At 46.1% G+C, this 19,734-nt stretch overlaps 1 protein-coding gene across 2 annotated transcripts; it reads right to left on the bottom strand.

Annotated features, from left to right (window-relative positions):
* Positions 1 to 611: 611 nt before the first annotated feature.
* Positions 612 to 18,476, bottom strand: Tubd1 (tubulin delta 1). Of its 2 annotated transcripts, XM_051158213.1 has the most exons (10): positions 18,305 to 18,476; positions 16,867 to 17,014; positions 15,257 to 15,473; positions 12,569 to 12,815; positions 12,529 to 12,536; positions 11,212 to 11,281; positions 10,139 to 10,303; positions 5,501 to 5,641; positions 2,054 to 2,237; positions 612 to 958 (listed from the first exon to the last, which is right to left on the bottom strand). In XM_051158213.1, exons 1-10 carry the CDS (start codon positions 18,474 to 18,476, stop codon positions 856 to 858), a joined length of 1,455 nt encoding a protein of 484 aa, XP_051014170.1. In that variant the 3' UTR covers positions 612 to 855. The 2 variants fall into 2 exon arrangements, with proteins under 2 accessions (XP_051014170.1, XP_051014171.1); XM_051158214.1 differs by lacking the exons at positions 11,212 to 11,281; positions 12,529 to 12,536 and having other exon boundaries at positions 12,584 to 12,815.
* Between the last annotated feature and the right edge of the window lie 1,258 nt (positions 18,477 to 19,734).

Genomic DNA, 19,734 nt, shown 5'->3' with positions numbered 1-19,734 from the left:
TCACTTTGTGGACCAGGCTGGCCTCGAACTCACAGAGATCCACCTGCCTCTGCCTCCCAAGTGCTGGGATTAAAGGCGTGCACACCACCACGCTGGGCAAGCATTGCTTTTTTTTTTTTTTTTTTTCTTGCAAATGAAATTCCAAATACATCTTCTCACTGAAAATATGCTACAATCCAAAAGTGTTTTCTTCATGTCTGTGGACAGAGTACATAAAGTAGAATACAAATTCTATTTTATTACTTTAACAGATTGACCTTGAAAGCAAGTATTTGTATTTATTTATCTATTCTGAGACAGAGTCTCATATAGCCCAGGTTGGCCTAGACCTCTCTTCTTCTTCTTCTTCTTCTTCTTCTTCTTTTTTTTTGGTTTTTCGAGACAGGGTTTCTCTGTGTAGCCTTGGCCGTCCTGGACTCACTTTGTAGACCAGGCTGGCCTCGAACTCACAGCGATCCACCTGCCTCTGCCTCCCAAGTGCTGGGATTAAAGGCGTGCGCCACCACCACCCGGCTTCTTCTTTTTTTTTTTTTTTTTTTTTAAGATTTATTTATTACGAATACAATGTTGTATCTGCATGTAAAACAGAGGGCACCAGATCTCACTACAGATGGCTGTGAGCCACCATGCGGTTGCTGGGAACTGAACTCAGGACCTTTGGAAGAGCAGTCAGTGCTCTTAGCCTCTGAGCCATCTTTCCAGCCCTCTGGCCTGGAACTCTCAATGTAACCTCAGGATGACCTTGAACTCCTGAACCTCCTGCTTCTAATCCAAGAGTGCTGGGATCACAGGCAAGCACCACTGAGCACGGCTCAATTTTGAAAATTTTAGTCCAAAAATCTTCTTGGCTTAGGGTCAGAGATTACCATAGCTGGCAACAACTTGTTCTAACAATGTAAAGCTGTCCAAAAAGTCTTCTTCCTCCATTCCAAATTTTGTGTACTGGTGGATATAGGCTCTGGTGAGAAAGCAGAAGATGTCAAATCAACAATTCCAGGCAAATGAGAAACAAACGTCAACAGTAAATGAACTCATGGGCAGTCAAAGTTTGTAAAGCCTCTTAGGGACCTCACAAATGTGTAGGTCGCTCATTTACTCAGAATCAATAAATAACATTAGAAGGGGGCTGGAGAGATGGCTCAGAGGTTAAGAACACTGCCTGTTCTTCCAAGGGTCCTGAGTTCAATCCCCAGCAACCACATGGTGGCTCACAACCATCTATAATGAGATCTGGTGCCCTCTTCTGGTGTGCAGGTGTACATGTAGGCAGAGCACTGTATACTTAATAAATGACATTAGCACACTTTTAGCCTATCATCACCCCTCCCCCCCACCCCCCGTTGCTTTTAGTGTCTAAGGGGGCACAGGGGAAAAGAGGCCCTAGTCCCAAAGATCTTTGGAAAACTCTCTCACTATGAGATGTTGAATTTTGCTTAGAACCCATTCATTTAGTAAACAAATCCCATCTTGTAATAGTAGGATGGGGGCTGAGCGGGAGAGAGAGCTAGGTGGCTCAGACCACTGTGTGTTCTTTAAGAGGACCTGGGTCATCTTCCCAGCATGCACATGGCACTCTAGTCCCATCTGTTGGCTTCCAAGATCTCTAGGCTTGCCTATGGTGCACAGGCATGCATGCAGGCAAAATAACCCCAACACATAGAATAAAAATAAAAACAGCAGTACAGAACAGTCATCGAGCACTTCCTAGCCATGTGGGGTATAGATGGTCTGCATCATTGAATCCTCCCTGCACAGATGAGGAGGAACCTCCAAGTCACATGTCCAAGGCTTCACAGCTACGTGGTGACAGCAAAGCTTGCTCCACAGCACACTTCATGCTTTACCTTGACATTATGTGGCTACGGTGAGGCAGTTTGGAGCCTTTTGTTGTTTTGTTTTTCAAGACAGGGTTTCTCTGTGTAGCCTTGGCTGTCTTGGACTTGCTTTGTAGACCAGGCTGGCCTCAAACTCACAATGATCCTCCTGCCTCTGCCTCCCAAGAGCTCAGATTGAAGGTGTGTGCCACTGCGCTGGAGACTTAAGATTTACTTACTTGGATGCAAACATATTCCATGCCTTGCCCACAATTGTATCAAGTGGCTTTACTAAGAGCTGGCTATTGCTGACCAGTGCCGCAGACTTCTCATACTTGTCAAAAGCTCGCTGGGTTTTCCACATGCTGAAAGCATGAACTGGCTCCAACCAGGAAGTGTAGAGAGCTGGGTCCTTAAATCCTTCTGGAGTTTAAAAAAATAAAAAAAACATTGTACATATGAGCAAAGTCCCTTCTATACATGTGTGAACATGTTATAACGAGGGCTGGCAAGATGGCTCAGGGAGTAAAAGTGCTTGTTGCCAAGCCTGCTGACATGAGTTCAATTCCTGGGCCCCACATGGTGGAAGGCGAGAACGGACTGCACCACAAGCTGTCCTCTCATCTCCACATGTGTGCTGTGCTACATGCCATGGCAGACAGACAGGCAGGTATGCATGAGTGCATGCACGCACACGCGTGCACACCCGCGCACGCACACACACACATTTAAAAACAAAAAGGAAAGCAGCTAGTAATTATGAGGAAAGATAGAAAGATGTGGAAAATTATTAAGGAGAAAGAATAAGACAAGGAGCCCTTTACTTTGGACTCCAGATAAAGTCTCTGGGCTGGAAAGATGGTCCAATACTTAAGAAATTAGGAACTCTGGCTCTTCCAGAGGACCCAGGTTCAGTTTCCTGGCATCCACAGAGGCATTCACAACTGTCTGTAACTCGAGTTCCAGAGGATCTGACACATTCTTTTAGCGTCTGAGGGCACCAGACAAGCATGTGGTATATAGGGATAGATACAAGCAACCATACACATAAAATAAATAAAAAAGAAGAATTATAGTACAGTAAACAAACTTTGCTGCCACAAAGTGCTAGCTCACACCTTGAATCCTAGCACTTGGGAGGCAGATGCAGAAGGACCTCTGAGTTCAAGGCCAGACTGGTCTCTAGAGCGAGTTGCAGGGCAGCCAGGGTTATATGCGCCCTCGCCACAGGGGGAAAATGCTGCAAAGATTGCCTGCAAAGAGAGATCTCTGTGAGTTTGAGGCCAGCCTGGTCTACTAAGTGAGTCCAAGACAGCCATAGCTAAAACAGAGAAACCCTGTCTCAAAAAAAAAAAGAATGTTAAACTAGCAGTGAAGCATGTTTGAGGCCAAAGTGTCTCTGACCTTCCTTATTGCTTTCTCACATGTGAACCTACGATCTGGGAATCTCACAGAGATTTTGTCAGAGACTCAGATTGAGGGAATCCCTTGGTTTTGTGGGAGAAAAGAATTTCAGAGCGACCAGCAGGAGGCAGAGCGGGGCTATTGAAAGTTTTTTTTTAATATGACGCTTCACTTAAGTACAGAAAGTAAGAGAGGGGCTCTGGGGTGGAGAGCAAGCACCCCAGCCCCGCCCCCCCAAGTATGGGCCCCCCTGTCCTACAGTGCTGCCTTTAAGGCTGCCTTTAAGGAGTCTTAGTGAGGTCCCAGTGCAGCGCGCTGCTGCCGCTCCTGACAGGGACAGCATGATCACAATGAAGGGGTAAACCTCAGATTATAGGGATGAAGGAGGCTCTGCTGTCCTCACTGGAAACAGGATGTTAATCTTGTTTGTGAGATACCCGGAAAAACATCTGCAAGAGGAGAGAGGCCACGCCCAGAGCCCTGTACACCCAGGGTCCTATATACCCGGGCCCTATACACCAGGGCCCTGTACACCCGGGCCCTGTACACCCGGGCCCTGTACACCCGGGCCCTAAGCCTAGGTCACTGTTTGTTTAACATTCTCCTTTGAAGATATTTCTGTATGAAATATCACGTCTATGCTGGCAACCTTCACAGCAAATGCTAATTGTGCCAGAACTGTCAGTTTTGGGGTGGTGAGAGGTCCTTTTTCCTTCCTAAGTCCCAAGATTCCCCTCTTCTCACCTGCCTCATGTCACTTTGTCAGCTGTGTCATGTGTACATGAACCCACCCTATGTGTTTGTTCAGGCCCCTAGACAAACCATTAGAAGCCAGCCAAATTGTCCACATCAGGGGGCTAAGCATGCTCAGTGGGTATGAGTGCTTGGTGTGTAAGCGAGGGCAGGGACGGGCAAACCCTACGAGTCAGCCTGTGGAGCTGAGAGGGTAGGCCTCAGTTTCAGTGAGAGACCCTGGCTCCAAGGCCTAAAGTAGAGAGCTGCAACAGACGAAGACACCCATGTCTTCCTCTGGGCTCTGCATGTAAATGTACAGGCATATGCACCTATACACTCATGTGCATGCCACACACACACACACACACACACACACACATGCACACTTAGAAATAAACACTTAAAGTTGTACATATGGCTATTATAAAGACATTAGCTCATACTCGCACTTGTGTGTGTTTTATCCTTTCAGATAAGTGTATTAAACTTCTCTCCCTAAGGGGAGAGCATGTGGCTCAGTCTGCAGGGCGATCAATCTCATCTCATCTGCAGAGTGCCAGTCATGAAAGCTGGGCATCATGGTGGTGCATGCGTGTAATCCCAGCACTGGGAAGTGCAGGCTGCGGCCACTGACCAGCCAAATCCAAGTTACTCAGCAAGTGACAGGTTAGCGGTCTCAAAAGTAAGAGGAGATGGGGATGGGGGTACACACCTGTAATCTTAGTACCTGGAAAGTTGAGGCAGGAGGATCAGGAGTTCAAAGCCAGCCACTGTAAGATAGCAAGTTTGGGGATACATGAGAGACACACACTGGCCTCTGGCCTCCACTGACACACACATGTGCCCATTGCGCGCGCACACACACACACACACACACACACACACACACACACACACACACACACACACACTTAAATCCCAGAGCTAAGAATAATGGCTTGGCTGGAAAGAAGTCTCAGGGGTCACCTTCTCCAACTCCTAAATTAGATTTGGGGTTGTTTGCTTGTTTTGTTTGGTTTTGGGATGGGTAGTTTTTTGTTTTTTTTTTTTTTCTTTTTGAGACAGGGTTTTTCTTTGTAGCACTGGTTGAGACCAGGCTGGCCTCAAACTCAGAGATCCACCTGTTCTTCCTCCTGAGTGCTGGGATTAAAGGTGTGCACCCCCACAGCTGGCTTGTTTGTTTTCTGAGACAGGGTCTCATAATATAGCCCAGGCTATCCTGGAGCTCACTATGTAGACCAGGCTGCCCTCAAACTTACAAAGCTATGCCTGCTTTCGTCTCCAGACTTGGGATTAAAGGAGGTTAAATGCCTAGCTAAAAAGCATTATTTATATTAAATATGTGTGTGTAAGGTATTGGGCATCTCTGTGGCGTATGCTCCTTCGTCCATCTTTGCATGAGTTCCGGGGACCACATTCAGGTTTGTCAAGTTTGTGAGGCAGGTGCCTCTCCCCACTGCACCATCCTGACAGTCCCAGAAGTTATTTTTAAAACACTCACATGCTCCAAAATATATACCTCAATTTTTACCTGAACGTGTGCTTACCCACATCTGCACTTTGCACGTCTTTCCCACGGAGGATGACCAAGTTAGCAATAGAAGTGTTAAAATGAGGTCCTTTGTGGACTGCCATTTTGCCCAGAGGTGGAAGGCCTGATATGGGAGGCCGCACCTGCCAGTCCACACCTAGCACAAAGGAAAAGCAAGAGAACTTAGCTTACAGCTTTGAACAACAAGAGAAAGTGTGGATGCTTCAGGCTGGGTGTGGTGGCACATGACTGTAGTCCCAGCCCTCGGGAGGGAATGAGGGAGTCACCAGTCGGCAGTTTAAGGCCTTTGGAGAATCCATCCCACATTGAGAGATGTATTTGTTGGCCTGTTTGTTTTTGAGTCAGGGCCACTATGTGACCTAGAACTCACATTGTAGCCCAGGCTGGTCTGGAAGTGCCAAGGTTGCAGGGTTACAGGTAGTTGCCACCACATCCACTTGTTATTGTTGTTTCTCTTTTCTTTTTCTTTTTCTATTTCTTTTTTTTTTTTTTTTTTTTTTTTTTCCCCCAAGACAAGGTTTTTCCCTGTTAGCCTTGGCTGTCCTGGACTCGCTTTGTAGACCAGGCTGGCCTCGAACTCACAGTGATCTCCTGCCTCTGCCTCCTTAGAGCTGGGATAAAGCTGTGCGCCACCACACCCGGCTTCTTTTCTTTTTAATGTTGTCTTGCTATGTAGCTCTACGGTAACCTCAAACTCACAACCCTCCTGCCTCAAAGTGCTGGGATTACGAGCATACACGACCATGCTCAGCTTCGAAGCTGGGTATTCTATTGACACTGTAACCTCTCTCTGTGTCTGTCTGTCTTTCTCTTTCTACCCCCTAAGGTCTATCTGTTAAGCATACCTGGCTATCCTGGAACTGGCTATACAGAGCAGACGGGCCTTGCACTGGAGTTCCCCTGCCTCTCCTCCCGAGAGCTGGGATTGAAGGCATGTGTTATCGCTCATTTCCCTGTTGCTCTGTTACCGGGACATGTGGGGACAGATAGTAATGGTGACAAAAGTAGGGCCAACGTTTATACAGAGCAGCCTGATAATATTTGAATAGTTATAAAACTAGATCCTTCGCCTTGGTTTGTGCCATAAATATGTTTACCCATATGCTTAGTCATATATTCAAAAACTGAAAACAGCCGGGCGTGGTGGCACACACCTTTAATCCTAGCACTCGGTAGGCAGAGGCAGGTGGATCACTGTGAGTTTGAGGCCAGCCTGGTCTACAAAGCAAGTCCAGGACAGCCAAGGCTACACAGAGAAACCCTGTCTCAAAATAACTAAGCTCCAAACCAAACCAAACCAAACCAAACCAAAAAAAACCTGAAAACATTGATTTCGAGGCCAGCCTGGTCTACAGAGCGAGTTCCAGGACAGCCAAGGCTACCCAGAGAAACTCTGACTCAAAAAACAAAACAAAAGAAAAACTAAAAACATTCAGAGCTCAGTGGTAGCACACTACCCTAGTCTATGTGAAGCTAAATTCAATCCCTGCACTACAAAAAAAATTTTTTTACATGCTTAAACTCTATCTATAATTAATTATAAACAAAACATTGATGGGCTGGAGAGATGGCTCAGCAGGTAAGAGCACTGTCTGCTCTTCCAGAGGTCCTGAGTTCAATTCCCAGCAACCACATGGTGGCTCACAACCATCTATAATGAGATATAATGCCCTCTTCTGGTGTGCAGATATACATATAAGCAGAACACTGTACATGTAATAAATAAATAAGTAAATCTTAAAAAAAAAGTCGGGCAGTGATGGTACATGTCTTTAATTTCAGCACTTTGGAGGCAGAGGTTGGCGATCACTTTGAGTTCGAAGCCAGCCTGGTCTATAAAGTAAGTCCAGGACAGGCAAGGCTACACAAAGAAACCCTGTCTCGGAAAACAAAACAAACAAACAAAAACATTGACCATTTGGTAGGCAGAGGCAGGCAGACCACTGTGAGTTCGAGGACAGCCTGGTCTACAAAGTACAGCGATGACTACACAGAGAAACCCTGTCTCAAAAAGCCAAAGACTAAAAACCAAACCAAACCAAACCAAAAAACATTGCCACCCTACAGTTCCAGACAGGAAAACCGGGTAAGCTAACAGCCTGGTGCGGTGAGCAGTGAGCCTCACTCTGCCTTGAAGACCACTGCGTTCCATGAGACATTAGCAGGTATTTCGAGAAGAGCAAGTGCTGGGGCCACGAGAGTTGGAGAGCATTACTTGAAGATGCGCACTTTCTTCCCTTTCCCAGCTCTGCCCTGCCCTCCAAAACACAAAGGCAGTTCCCAGCCGAGGGAGGGGACCCACTGTTACTTCACATTTTCCTATAACGCCTGCTACTAAACAACACGCAGTGATTGCTAGTTAAAGGAAAAGACCACACACACCCTGCCGTGCTGTCTCTCTCCCACTCCCACTAAGACAACAAAGGACGTGTTTTTGGTTTGTTTTTGTTTTTCTGAGACAGGATTTGTCTGTGTAGCCTTGGCTGTTCTGGGCTATCTTTGTAGGCCAGGCTGACCTTGAACTCTCAGAAATCTGCCTGCTGTTCTCCTCACAGCTGCCGCATCTACTACATAGCCGCCTACCCTGCCACAGGACTACTCATACACACCCGAGTCTGTCCAGAGGCTGGAGAGAGGGCCCACTGGCCACTCTTCCCGAGGACCTAGGTTCTATTCCCAGCATCCGTATGGTGCCTCGCAACTGTGTCTAACTATGGAATAGGGAGTCTGAGGCCCTCTTCTGGTCTCCACAGGTACCAAGGATGCATGTGGTGCAGGCATACATGCAGATGAAACACCCATACATATAAAATAAATAAATATTTAAAAAATTAGCCGGGCGTGGTGGCGCACGCCTTTAATCCCAGCACTCGGGAGGCAGAGGCAGGCGGATCGCTGTGAGTTTGAGGCCAGCCTGGTCTACAAAGTGAGTCCAGGATGGCCAAGGCTACACAGAGAAACCCTGTCTCGAAAAACCAAAAAAAATTTAAAAAATTGTATAAGCTACCACTGAGCTGCACACCTAGTCCTTAAGTGAATTTTTTTTTAAATTTTTTATTTTTTGGTTTTTCGAGACAGGGTTTCTCTGTGTAGCCTTGGCCATCCTGGACTCACTTTGTAGACCAGGCTGGCCTTGAACTCACAGCGATCCGCCTGCCTCTGCCTCCCGAGTGCTAGGATTAAAGGCATGCACCACTACGCTTGGCTCCCTTAAGTGAATTTTAACTGCTTGGTTACTTGTTTTTTTAAAAAATTAATTGGCCAGGCAGTGGTAGTACAAGTTTTTAATCCCAGCACTTCAAAGGCAGAGGCAGGAGGATCTGAGTTCGAGGCCAGCCTGGTCTATAGAGTGAATTCCAGGCCTACACAAAGAAACTTTGGGGGAAAAAATGTTTTTTTCTCTCTCCCCCTTTTTTTTTTGGTTTTTTTTTTTTTTTTTTTTTTTTTTTTTTAGTTTTTTGAGACAAGGTTTCTCTGTGTAGCCTTGGCTATCTAGACTCACTTTGTAGACCAGGCTGGTTTCGAACTCAGAGAGCTGCCTACCTCTGCCTCCCAAGTGCTGGGATTAAAGGTGTGTGCCACCACCACCTGGCTGCCAAAAAATCAATTTTTAAACATTTATTTATTAAAAAAAAACAACCCCCCCAAATTTATTTATTTATGTATACAAGCACTCTATTTGCCATGTATGACAGAAGAAACCATCAAATCCCACTATAGATGGTTGTGAGCTGCCATTTGGTTGCTGGGAATTGAACTCAGAACCTTTGGAAAAGTAGTCAGTGCTCTTAACCACTGAGCCATCTCTTTTGTTTTGTTTTGTTTTTTGTTTGTTTTTTGAGACAAGGTTTCTCTGTAATAGCTCTGGCTGTCCTAGACTCACTTTGTAGACCAGGCTGGCCTCGAACTCACAGTGATCCACCTGCCTCTGCCTCCCAAGTGCTGGGATTAAAGGCGTGCGCCACCACACCTGGCCCCACTGAGCCATCTCTTTAGCCCCTGAAAAATATTGTTTTAATGTATTTCTTTGCATGTAGTCTATGTGTGTGTGTAGACATGTGCTCATGTGTGCCACAGTGCATGTGTGAAAGTCAGGGACAGCTTGGAGGAGTTGACTCCTTCGTTCCCCATGGGGGTTCCAGGACGGCACTCAGGTCATCAGCTTGGACTAAGCATGTACCCACAAAGCCATCTCTTTTGAGGCAGGGTCTAATACCTAGGCTGACCTGAAACTTGCTGTGTAGTTGCTCATCTTTTGCTTCTACCTCTGGAATGTTGGGGTGACGGACATGTACTTCCACCCCTGGTTTGTGTGGGGCTGAGGGCTGAGCACAGGGCTTTACAAAGGCTAGGCAAACACTCTTCCAACTGAGCTATGGCCCAGCCCATAGCACTTGATTTTTATATTGCTTTGATCAAAACAGAGTAACGATTTTAAATAACATGGCACTTGTCTGAACTGAAGTGGCAAAGGCATCAAGAGGCCCTTTGCAGCGTCCCAGCGAGTTTCTGTGGGCGGCTCCTTGACAGAAGAAGGCGCCTTTATTGCAGTCAGACTGAGCCGGTGTACGCTTGGCTCCAGCACAGTTCCGTCCCCAGTATGTGGGTTGTCTATTTTTAAATATCCTTTTACCTTCTTCCATTTTTGCACTGGAAATAAGCATCTGTCTTAAATGCTTGAGCAGGCCAGCCCAGGTAAACGTGCTGTACGCCAGGGAGTTTGCAGACATCTGAGGAATGTTTCGGACACCCAGCATCTTAAATTCAGGGTGGGGAACCAAATGTTCCACTAAGTCTCCTGTAAGGAAAAAAACAAACAAAAAAACACACATTGTGAACTGCTGTGACTTAATCCACAATGGTGCCATTGGCTTTTACACAACTGTGACTTGATGTTCTGAGCCAAATGTGCTTCCTCCATCTTTAGAACTGCTTAACCGTTAAAATAGTGAATTTTCAGAGACAGTGTCTGCCACAGCTACATTTTTGCTTCATTTTATTTATCTATTATTTTTGACATAGGACTTCATTGTGTAGACCTGACTGACCTGGAAATTTCTTTGTAGACCAAGGTGGTCTTGAGCTTACAGAGATCTGCCTGCCTCTGCCTCCCGAGTGCTGGGATTAAAGGCGTGCGCCACCATGTTTAGATCTGTCCTTTATTTTAGAGTGCCTGGAAATCATACTTGTAATGGCTATGGTTCTCACGCTTGCAACCCAAGCACTTAGGAGGCAGAGGCAGGAGGATTACCCAAAATTCCAGGCCAACCCAGGGAATTCCATAGTAAGACCCTATCTCAAAAAAGAAACAGATATCCAGATATAGTTGTGCACAACTTTAATCCCAGCACTCGGGAGGCAGAGGCAGGCAGATCTCTGTGAGTTCAAGGCCAGCCTGGTCTACAGAGTGAGTTCCAGGACAACCAGGGCTACATAGTGAGACCCTGTCTCAAACAAAGAAGATGGAAGGAAGAAAAGAAAAAAGGAAGAATGAAAGAAAGAAGAGAGGAACAGACAAAACAAAACAAACACCTTACACTTTGCCAAGAGAAACATGAGTAGAAATACGGGTGACTAAGTCACTAAACTCCAAGAAAACTAAGTATAAAAGATAATTCATATGCTTTTTCTGTCATTCTATAGTCACTAAATGTTCCTTAGAAAATGTTCCAGATCTTCTGTTTATCTGGCTAAATGATAATCTGCCCTGATTTGGGAAGAAGCATAGTTCTGTGGTAGAGAGCCACCAAACAAAGTGTCCTAGCATGAGGCAGGCCTAATCCATCAGCCCCAGAGGTTGAGGCAAGAGACCAAGAGGACCTTGTGAGGCTAAGAGGTCAAGGCCAACCTAGGCAACAGAGTGAGACCCATAATAAAATAAATAAATAAATAAATAAACAAATAAATAAAAAGCCAGAAGAAGAGATGACAGGTTGCAACAGCCTGTAATTTACCCCTGGGTGGGGAAGTGCCCTCCCCCACCAGGTGGGCCTACATGCTCAGCCATGCCCTGCCCTTAGGTCACTTCCCTGAGTCTCTCTGATTCCACCTAGCAATTCCTGAGCCTGACTGAGACCCTTATCCACTGACGTCCTCCCTTAGACCATCTGCCTTCCTCTTTCTGACAAACTCTGAACCTTGGACCAGCCCTACTCTTCGCTTTTCCTATCAGAGCAGAACCGTAGGGCGTGGCACCACATGGCAGCCTGGAGTCTCTGAATTTTCTTTTCTTCTCTTCCTCATCCTCCCGCTCTTCCTCCTCCCCCCTATAAACCCCGCCCCCATTACTGCAAAGCAAAACAATAGACAGTTTATATAGGTTAGAGAATTCTCTGTCAAGAGTGCCAGCAGGCCACACAAGTGACAGTAAACCCTCTTCTGTCCATAACGGCAGTGCTGATCCACATTAGAATCCCACATCACTTCCCACCCCCTCCTTTTCCTCCTCCTCCTGGTTTTCTTATTTTATGTGTATGGATGTTTTGCCTGCATGTATGTGTGTGCACTGTGTGTGTGCCTGGTACCCCCAGAGGTCAGCAGAGGGAGTCAGATCATGACCTGGAGTGGCGGATGGTTGTGAACCACCAGGGGTGCGCGCGCGAACAGAACCTGGGTCCTCTGCAAGAACAGGTGCTCTTAACCGCTAAGCTGTCTCTCCAGCTCAACCCCATTATTTCTGTGAACTCTGCATCTATATACCTTTTATGTCTTGGGCATAGATCAGCAGTGTAACACCTGCTTAGTGTGTGTAAGACCCTAGGTTTTATCCCCAGCTGTACAAAACACACACATTTCCCACCCAGTGAATTTTAGCAAGTGCTTGTTATTTGCCATGCGCTGTTTTGGGTCCTAGGAGCACAGCGGCCCCACAAATGGTGTAGTCAGTGGGGAGCATTTAGATACCCAGAAATTTGGTAAGATTTCCAGTAAGACAGTTTGAGGAAGAAGGTGGGTGTGAAGGCAGGTTTTGGGGTCTATCTTGGATGTATCTCCAGGCAGAGGGGAGGTGACAGGGGAAAATACCTTTGGGGCTTTCAGAACATATGGCTCCCCTACAAATAACAGAGGGGTCCGTTACCCAGTGGATTCCTGCGGTAGTGAAACACGCCGTCCTCAGAGTATGTAGGCTGGAACACGCTCCCCAGCTGATGGGCAAGAACCTGATTCAGATCTCTGAAGGAGATCTGCTTGATGTTCATCCGAGTGGCGCAGATCTTATGGACGGCGTCATTCTCATGGACGAGGAGGGCATCTGACGACCGGTACAAGTGAGAGAGAGTCAAGACGGAGTTGTAGTTCTGCACACTAACCTGAGGAGAAAAAGGTCAAAGACGGGAAAGGAGGGGAAGAGGTGAACACTGTGGAGTCCAGCTAACCCTGCGGCGGTGGCGCACGCCTTTAAACCCAGCACTCGGGAGGCAGAGGCAGGCGGATAAAATAAAATAAAATAAAATAAGAGTAACAACAATGAATTCCAAAGACAATTGTGCATCTCTCCGGAGCCTGTTTTTTTTCAACACAGGGTTTCTCTGTGTAGCCTTGGCTGTCCTGGACTCACTTTGTAGACCAGGCTGGCCTCGAACTCACAGCGATCTGCCTGCCTCTGCCTCCCGAGTGCTGGGATTAAAGGCGAGCGCCACCATGCCCGGCTATCCGGAGCCTGTTTTGGGTTGGTCCTTCTGGTCCTCGGTATTGTGGCTAGCCTCCAAATGATCTTAGTTTCTTTCTATTGAAAGACATTTTTATGCGTACCAATTCTCTTTTTATCTTCCTAATAGGAAAACCAAATGTAAGAAATGATTCAGGAAAGAAGTATGGGAGCAATGGCATTTTGTTTTTGTTTTAATTTTGAGATTGTGTAGCCCTAGCTGGCCTGGAACTTGCTATGTAGACCAGGTTGGCCTCAAACTCAGAGTGCTGGGATTAAAGGCTCTGCTGCCATGACTGGCTTTACTGTATGCTTTACTTTCACCAGAGCTTTCATCTTTAGGAGGCAGGTATTTCTGTCCCATTTTACACATGAGAAAAGTAATACATAGAGAAGTTAAATAACCTCAAAGCCATGCTGCTTGAAAGTAACAGCATTTGGTATATCGTATTTGGTATTTTTTGGTATGTATGTATGTATGTATGTATGTATTTATTTTTGGTACTTTTTGGTATGCCACATGATTGGCTTAATTTTCTTTTTTAACAAAAAATTATTTCTTTTAGAATATTGGTTGATGTTTTGCCTGCATATATGTCTGTATGAGGGTATCAGAGCCCCTGGAATCGGAATTACAGACAATTGTGCGCTGCCATGTTGGTGCAGGGAATTGAACCAAGGTCCTGTGGAAGAACAGTCAATGCTCTTAACCAATGAGCCATCTTTCCAGCTAGGGCTTAATTTCCTTTTTCTTCCTTCCTTCTTTCCTTCCTTCCTTCCTTTCTTCGGTTTGTTTGAGACAGGGTTTCTTTGTGTAGCAGGCGGATCTCTGTGAGTTCGAGTCCATCCAGGACAGCAAAGACTACAGAGAAACCTTGTCTTGAAAAATGAAAAAAACTAAACTAAAAACAAACAAACAACCCCCCCAAACAAAACCTAACCCCCCCAAAACAAATCATACTCCTTATGTTTGGAAAAATGTAAGCAAAATTAAATTAATTGTTCACATAAATATCACAATCAGGCCGGGCATGGTGGCGCACACCTTTAATCCCAGCACTAGGGAAGCAGAGGTAGGCAGATCGCTGTGAGTTTGAGGCCAACCTGGTCTACAAAGTGAATCTATGTCTCGAAAAACCAAAAAAAAAAAAAAAAAAAGTGAGACCCATTACTTATTAATGTTCACTTTAAGAACAAAGAATATAGAGGCTACAGAGATGGCTCAGTGGTTAAGAGCACTGGGTTCTCTTCCAGAGGACCAGGGTTCGATTTCTAGCACACACATGGCAGCTCACAACTGTCTAATTCCAGTCCCCAGGGCTCTGACGCCACATGGTGCATAGACATACATTCAGGTAAAAGTCATAAACATAAAATAAAAGTAAATAAAAAATTTTAAAAGAAAGAAAACATACTATGATCTTTTTTTTTTTTTTTGGTTTTTCGAGACAGGGTTTCTCTGTGTAGTCTTGGCCATCCTGGACTCACGTTGTAGACCAGGCTGGCCTCGAACTCACAGCGATCCGCCTGCCTCTGCCTCCCGAGTACTGGGATTAAAGGCATGCGCCACCACGCCCGGCATACTATGATCTAATTAGTCTCTAGTGAGTATTTCCAAAGAGAAATGACCATATGACCATGTGACCATTCCAGGCTCCTACCTGTGCCTAAATAGAATGAACAAAGAATATATGAGCCGCCGGGCGTGGTGGCGCATGCCTTTAATCCCAGCACTCCGGAGGCAGAGGCAGGCGGATCGCTGTGAGTTCGAGGCCAGCCCTGGTCTACAAAGTGAGTCCAGGATGGCCAAGGCTACACAGAGAAACCCTGTCTCGAAAAACCAAAAAAAAAAAAAAAAAAAAAAGAATATATGAGCCTTTTGATCGGGGGCTAGAGAGACAGCTCACTGGTTAAGAGCACTTGCTGGTCTTGCAGAGGCCCTAGGTTTGCTTCCCGGCCTATACATGATGACTCACAACCTTATGACCCAGCACCAGAAATCCGATGCCGTCTTCTATGCTCCTTGGGCATGCATGTGTGCACACACATACGCACAGGCAAGCAAAACACTCATAAACATAACTTTAATTAACATGGTCATACCTCGCCAGTTCCATAAGGCCATACGATCTGATTTATTTTCAGGGCGCTGGAGTACTGGTCCTGTAACTTCTGTGTAACGAAGGCTCCCAGCCCTGACCCTGTTCCCCCGGCCATACTCATCGTGATGAAAAATCCACTCAGGGAGTCACATTTCTCCACCTCCTTTTGGATTAAGTTCATTACAGATTCTTCATGCTTCGGTCCATGCACAGAGTAACTTTGCCATGGCAAAAGGAACAAACACAGCACCTGTCAGTTTATCCAGAGGGACTCGGTACAGAGCAAGGACATTTAGGAGACGGATTGTTTTTTCAAAGCTATGGTAGTGTTTCATGTAAAGTTACGGTTCCCTGATTGACAATATTTTGGGGGTTTTTTTTGGTTGTTTGTTTGTTTTTGTTTTTCGAGACAGGATTTCTTTATGTTATCTTGGCTGTCCTGGACTTGCTTTGTAGACCAGGCTGGCCTCGAACTCACAGTGATCCGCCTGCCTCTGCCACCCGAATGCTGGGGTTACAGGCGTGCACCTCCATGCACCGTGGCAATATTTTATTTTTATTTTTTGAGACAGGTTTCTCTGTATAACTACCCTGACTGGCCTGGAACTCACTTTGTAGACCAGGCTGGTCTCCAACTCACAGAGATCTGCCTGCCTCTGCCTCCCGGGTGCTGGAATTAAAGACATGTGCCACCATCACCGAGCTCCAAATCCTCCCCCCCCCAGGGTCTCTCTGTGTAACCTTGTCTGTCCTAGACTCACTTTGTAGACCAGGCTGGCTTCAAACTCACAGAGCAGCTCCCAATTCTTAATTTTCTTTTATTTTTGCTTTGAGATAAGACTTGGCTAGGTAGCCTTCTCTGGATGCCTATGTAGTGATCTGAGGAAGAGTGGCCCCCATAGGCTCATATATTTGAACGCTTAGTGATCCGGGAGCAGCATTATTTGGGAACGATTAAAAGGTGGGGCCTTGTTACTCTGTGGGAGAAAGGGTGTCACTGGGGGTGGTTTTGAGGTTTCAAAAGCACGAGTCAGGCCCAGTGTCTCTCTCTCTCTCTGACTGCTGGCTGCAGATCCAAATGTAGAGCTCTCAGCTACTTGCCCATGTCGGTGTACAGGTCTCAGTGCTCCGGCCACGATGATAAAGTGAACCTGCACAACTGTAAGCAGGCCCTATTAAAGGCTTTCTTTTATAAGAGTTGTGTTAGGGGGCTGGAGAGATGGCTCAGAGGTTAAGAGCACTGTTTGCTCTTCCAATGGTCCCGAGTTCAATTCCCAGCAACCACATGGTGGCTCATGACCACCTGTAATGAGATCTGGCAGGCAGGCGCACATGCGGGCAGAATACTGTATAAACAATAAATACATTAAAAAAAAAAAAAAAAAAGAGAGCTGCTTTAGTCATGGTGTCTCTTCACAGCATTAGAACAATGACTAGGACAGCCTGGAACTCACTATGCAGGCCAGACTGGCATGAACGCACATGCCTCTGCCTCCTGCGTGTGCCGCCACACCAGACTCCATGCTTTATCAGCTGTGCAGTGACAAGGGTATGAGCACCTAACTCTGTTGCTGTACCTTCACTGCAAGTCATGAGGGGCTCTGTTCTTACCCATATGCCCAGTTGTTCCCAGATCCTTGTTTCTGACAGAAGCATGTGTGCTGACCGTATTTCCACCGGCCAGACTGGGTAGCTTTTGCTAGTGTTTGATTGATAACTTTCGGTTCCATGTCAACAAGAACAGCCCGGGCAACTGGAACTAGAATAAAAGAAGCAAACAAACAAATCATATATCTTATGTGGGTACCACAGAGCGCAGACTTTTTAAGATTTATTTATTCGGGGCTGGAGAGATGGCTCAGAGATTAAGAGCACTGGCTGCTCTTCCTGAGTTCAATTCCCAGCAACCACATGGTGGCTCACAACCATGTGTAATGAGATCTGGTGCCCTCTTCTGGTGTGTACGTGTACGTACAGGCAGATTACTATATACATACTATAAAGATTTATTTATTCAGTAGTTACTTAGCTGGTTGGTCAGACATGGAGACCTTACAACTCTTGAAAATTTACAACTCTCCTTTTATTTTGGTTTTTCAAGACAAGGTTTCTCTGTGTAGCCGTTACTGTCCTGGACTCACTTTGTAGACCAGGCTGGCCTCGAACTCGAACTCGAAGTGATCCACCTGCCTCTGCCTTCGGAGTGCTAGGATTAAAGGCATGCGCCACCATACCCGGCTAAAAACTTACAACTCTTCCTTTTTTTTTTTTTAAAGATTTATTTATTTATTATTATGTTTACAGTGCTCTGCCTGCATGTACACCTGCCGCCAGAGGAGCATATCAGATCACATTATAGATGGTTGTGAGCCACCATGTGGTTGATGGGAATTGAACTTATGACCCCTGGAAGAGCAGTCAGTGCTCTTAACTGCTGAGCCATCTCTCCAGCCCCTAAAAATTTACAACTCTTAAGTAGTAACATGAAATTAAAGATATTCCTTCTTGAATGTGGAATGCTCTCTGCCCCCCTCTGCCTCCCCCGCAACTTTACTCTGAATAATTAACATTTTAACCAAGGAGATAAAAATACTTGGACCCACAAATGTCAAATATTGTTGAAAGAAAATAAAGCCTAATAACTAGGGGAAAATATTTATTTATTATATATACAGTGTTCTGCTTGCCAGCCAGATGAGGGCATCAGATCACATTACAGATGGTTGTGAGCCACCATGTGGTTGCTGGGAATTGAACTCAGGACCTCTGGAAGAATAGACAGTGCTCTTAACCTCTGAGCCGTCTCTCCAGCCCAAGCATAGACAAGTCACTGAACCATATCGCTCCTTTTTTGTTTGTTTGCTCTGTATGTTTAAATCCAGGGGTTGGAGGTAGAGTATTTGTACAGCCTGCTGAGGCCGTGAGTTCAAAGCCCAGCATGGCATAGGGGAGAAAAGCAAAAGCCTTCCCTGGTGAAACGGAAGGGATGGGGTTCAGATACTGAAGATGCTGACGTCAGAGCGAGGAGGGGATTGTTGGCCATGCCCACCTCCATTCTCTTCCTCTCTGAAAAACCTTTCTGTGCAGGACGCTTGATAAGCTTCATTTTCTCTCTTGGAGCAGAGTCCTTGGGAACAGTGTGAGTCTCTAAATAAAGTGTCAAACACCTCAAAGCCAGTCTGGTTGCCACACTGTCCAAGCTGCACGGTTACTATTGACATGCTGAGCCACAAACTACGTCTTGTTCAGAAGACAAGGGAGTGGGTAACCTGTAAAAGAAAAAGACGTGGATGTGAGAAACCACCACAATACTATTAAGAGCCAGCTACGTGCCGGGCGTGGTGGCGCACGCCTTTAATCCCAGCACTCGGGAGGCAGAGGCAGGCGGATCGCTGTGAGTTCAAAGCCAGCCTGGTCTACAAAGTGAGTCCAGGATGGCCAAGGCTACACAGAGAAACCCTGTCTCGAAAAACCAAAAAAAAAAAAAAAAAAGAGCCAGCTACGTGTTCATTATATTATCAGAAGGCGGTGGGTGAGGGCTCGACGGCTAAAGCACCGGATCCTTTTGCAGAGACCCATTGCTGCCTGTAACTTCAGTTCCAGGGTATCCAGTGCCCTCCTGTGGACTTTCCAGCCACTGCACGCATATGGTGTACATACAGACACGCAGGTATTCACGCACAACATAAAAATAAATGTGTTCTTTCCCCTGGAGGGTTGTTGGCCGTCAGCCCACAAAGGCAGGAGGAGCAGACCTTGGAAGGCTGCAAGCATGACAGAGACCAAATATTCAGAGAACCACTTCAGGAGCTAGTTCAACTTTAGTCAGGGAAAACAAAGGCTGTGTAGTCCTTGCGGAGTGGGTAGGGCCTTCCAGGATAGGGGTGCATGATTGGTTGGAACCAGGCACTTTAAGGATGCTTGGTTTGCAGTTGGCAACACCTACCAGCATATGAACAGGAACACAGTATCTGACTATCCTACAGGGCGTAGGGAAGGGAAAGCTAGCAGGGAGCTGTGTCAAGGGCCATATATTAAATATGGTTAGAGGCATCTGTGTCTAAAGACATCCTCCAGATGAGGCCAGGCACAGAGTAAGAGGCCCTGCTGGGGAGAAGGAGTCCTTCACCTAATGGCGAGCTCACAGTGGCTATCTAGACCAGCAGGACTGCAAGCTCGAGCAGCAGTGTCCTTCCAGTAAATACATAGAAATTTTAGAAAACTAAAAATATATGTACATGCTGGGCATGATGGTGCATGCCTTTAATCCCAGCACTGAGGAGGCAGAGACAGGTGGATCTCTGTGAGTTCGAGGCCAGCCAGGTCTACAAAGGGAGTCTAGGACAGTCAAGGCTACACAGAGAAATCTTGTTGGAAAAAAAAAAAAAAACCAAGGAAAAAGAAAGAAATTTTCTCATTCTATAATTTGGGGGGATTTAGGGTTTACTGTACTCAAATTTATTTACACACAATTCAATC

Source organism: Acomys russatus, chromosome 16, assembly GCF_903995435.1.
Source record: "Acomys russatus chromosome 16, mAcoRus1.1, whole genome shotgun sequence".
NCBI classification, from domain to species: domain Eukaryota; kingdom Metazoa; phylum Chordata; class Mammalia; order Rodentia; family Muridae; genus Acomys; species Acomys russatus.
The sequence above is the reverse complement of the archived record's forward strand: the minus strand, read 5'-3'. Positions and strand labels throughout refer to the sequence as shown.

What these genes read in the sequence shown, in the direction of transcription:
- Tubd1 (XM_051158213.1), bottom strand. Translation starts at nt 18,476, where the DNA reads ATGTCAATAGTAACCGTGCAGCTTGGACAGTGTGGCAACCAGACTGGC. An exon ending in GGCCTTATGGAACTGGCGAG is followed by an intron (nt 12,816 to 15,256) that starts GTATGACCATGT and finishes TTTTCTCCTCAG; the next exon opens with GTTAGTGTGCAGAACTACAA. An exon ending in ATGCTTCTTCCCAAATCAGG is followed by an intron (nt 10,304 to 11,211) that starts GCAGATTATCAT and finishes TTTTCCTTACAG; the next exon opens with GAGACTTAGTGGAACATTTG.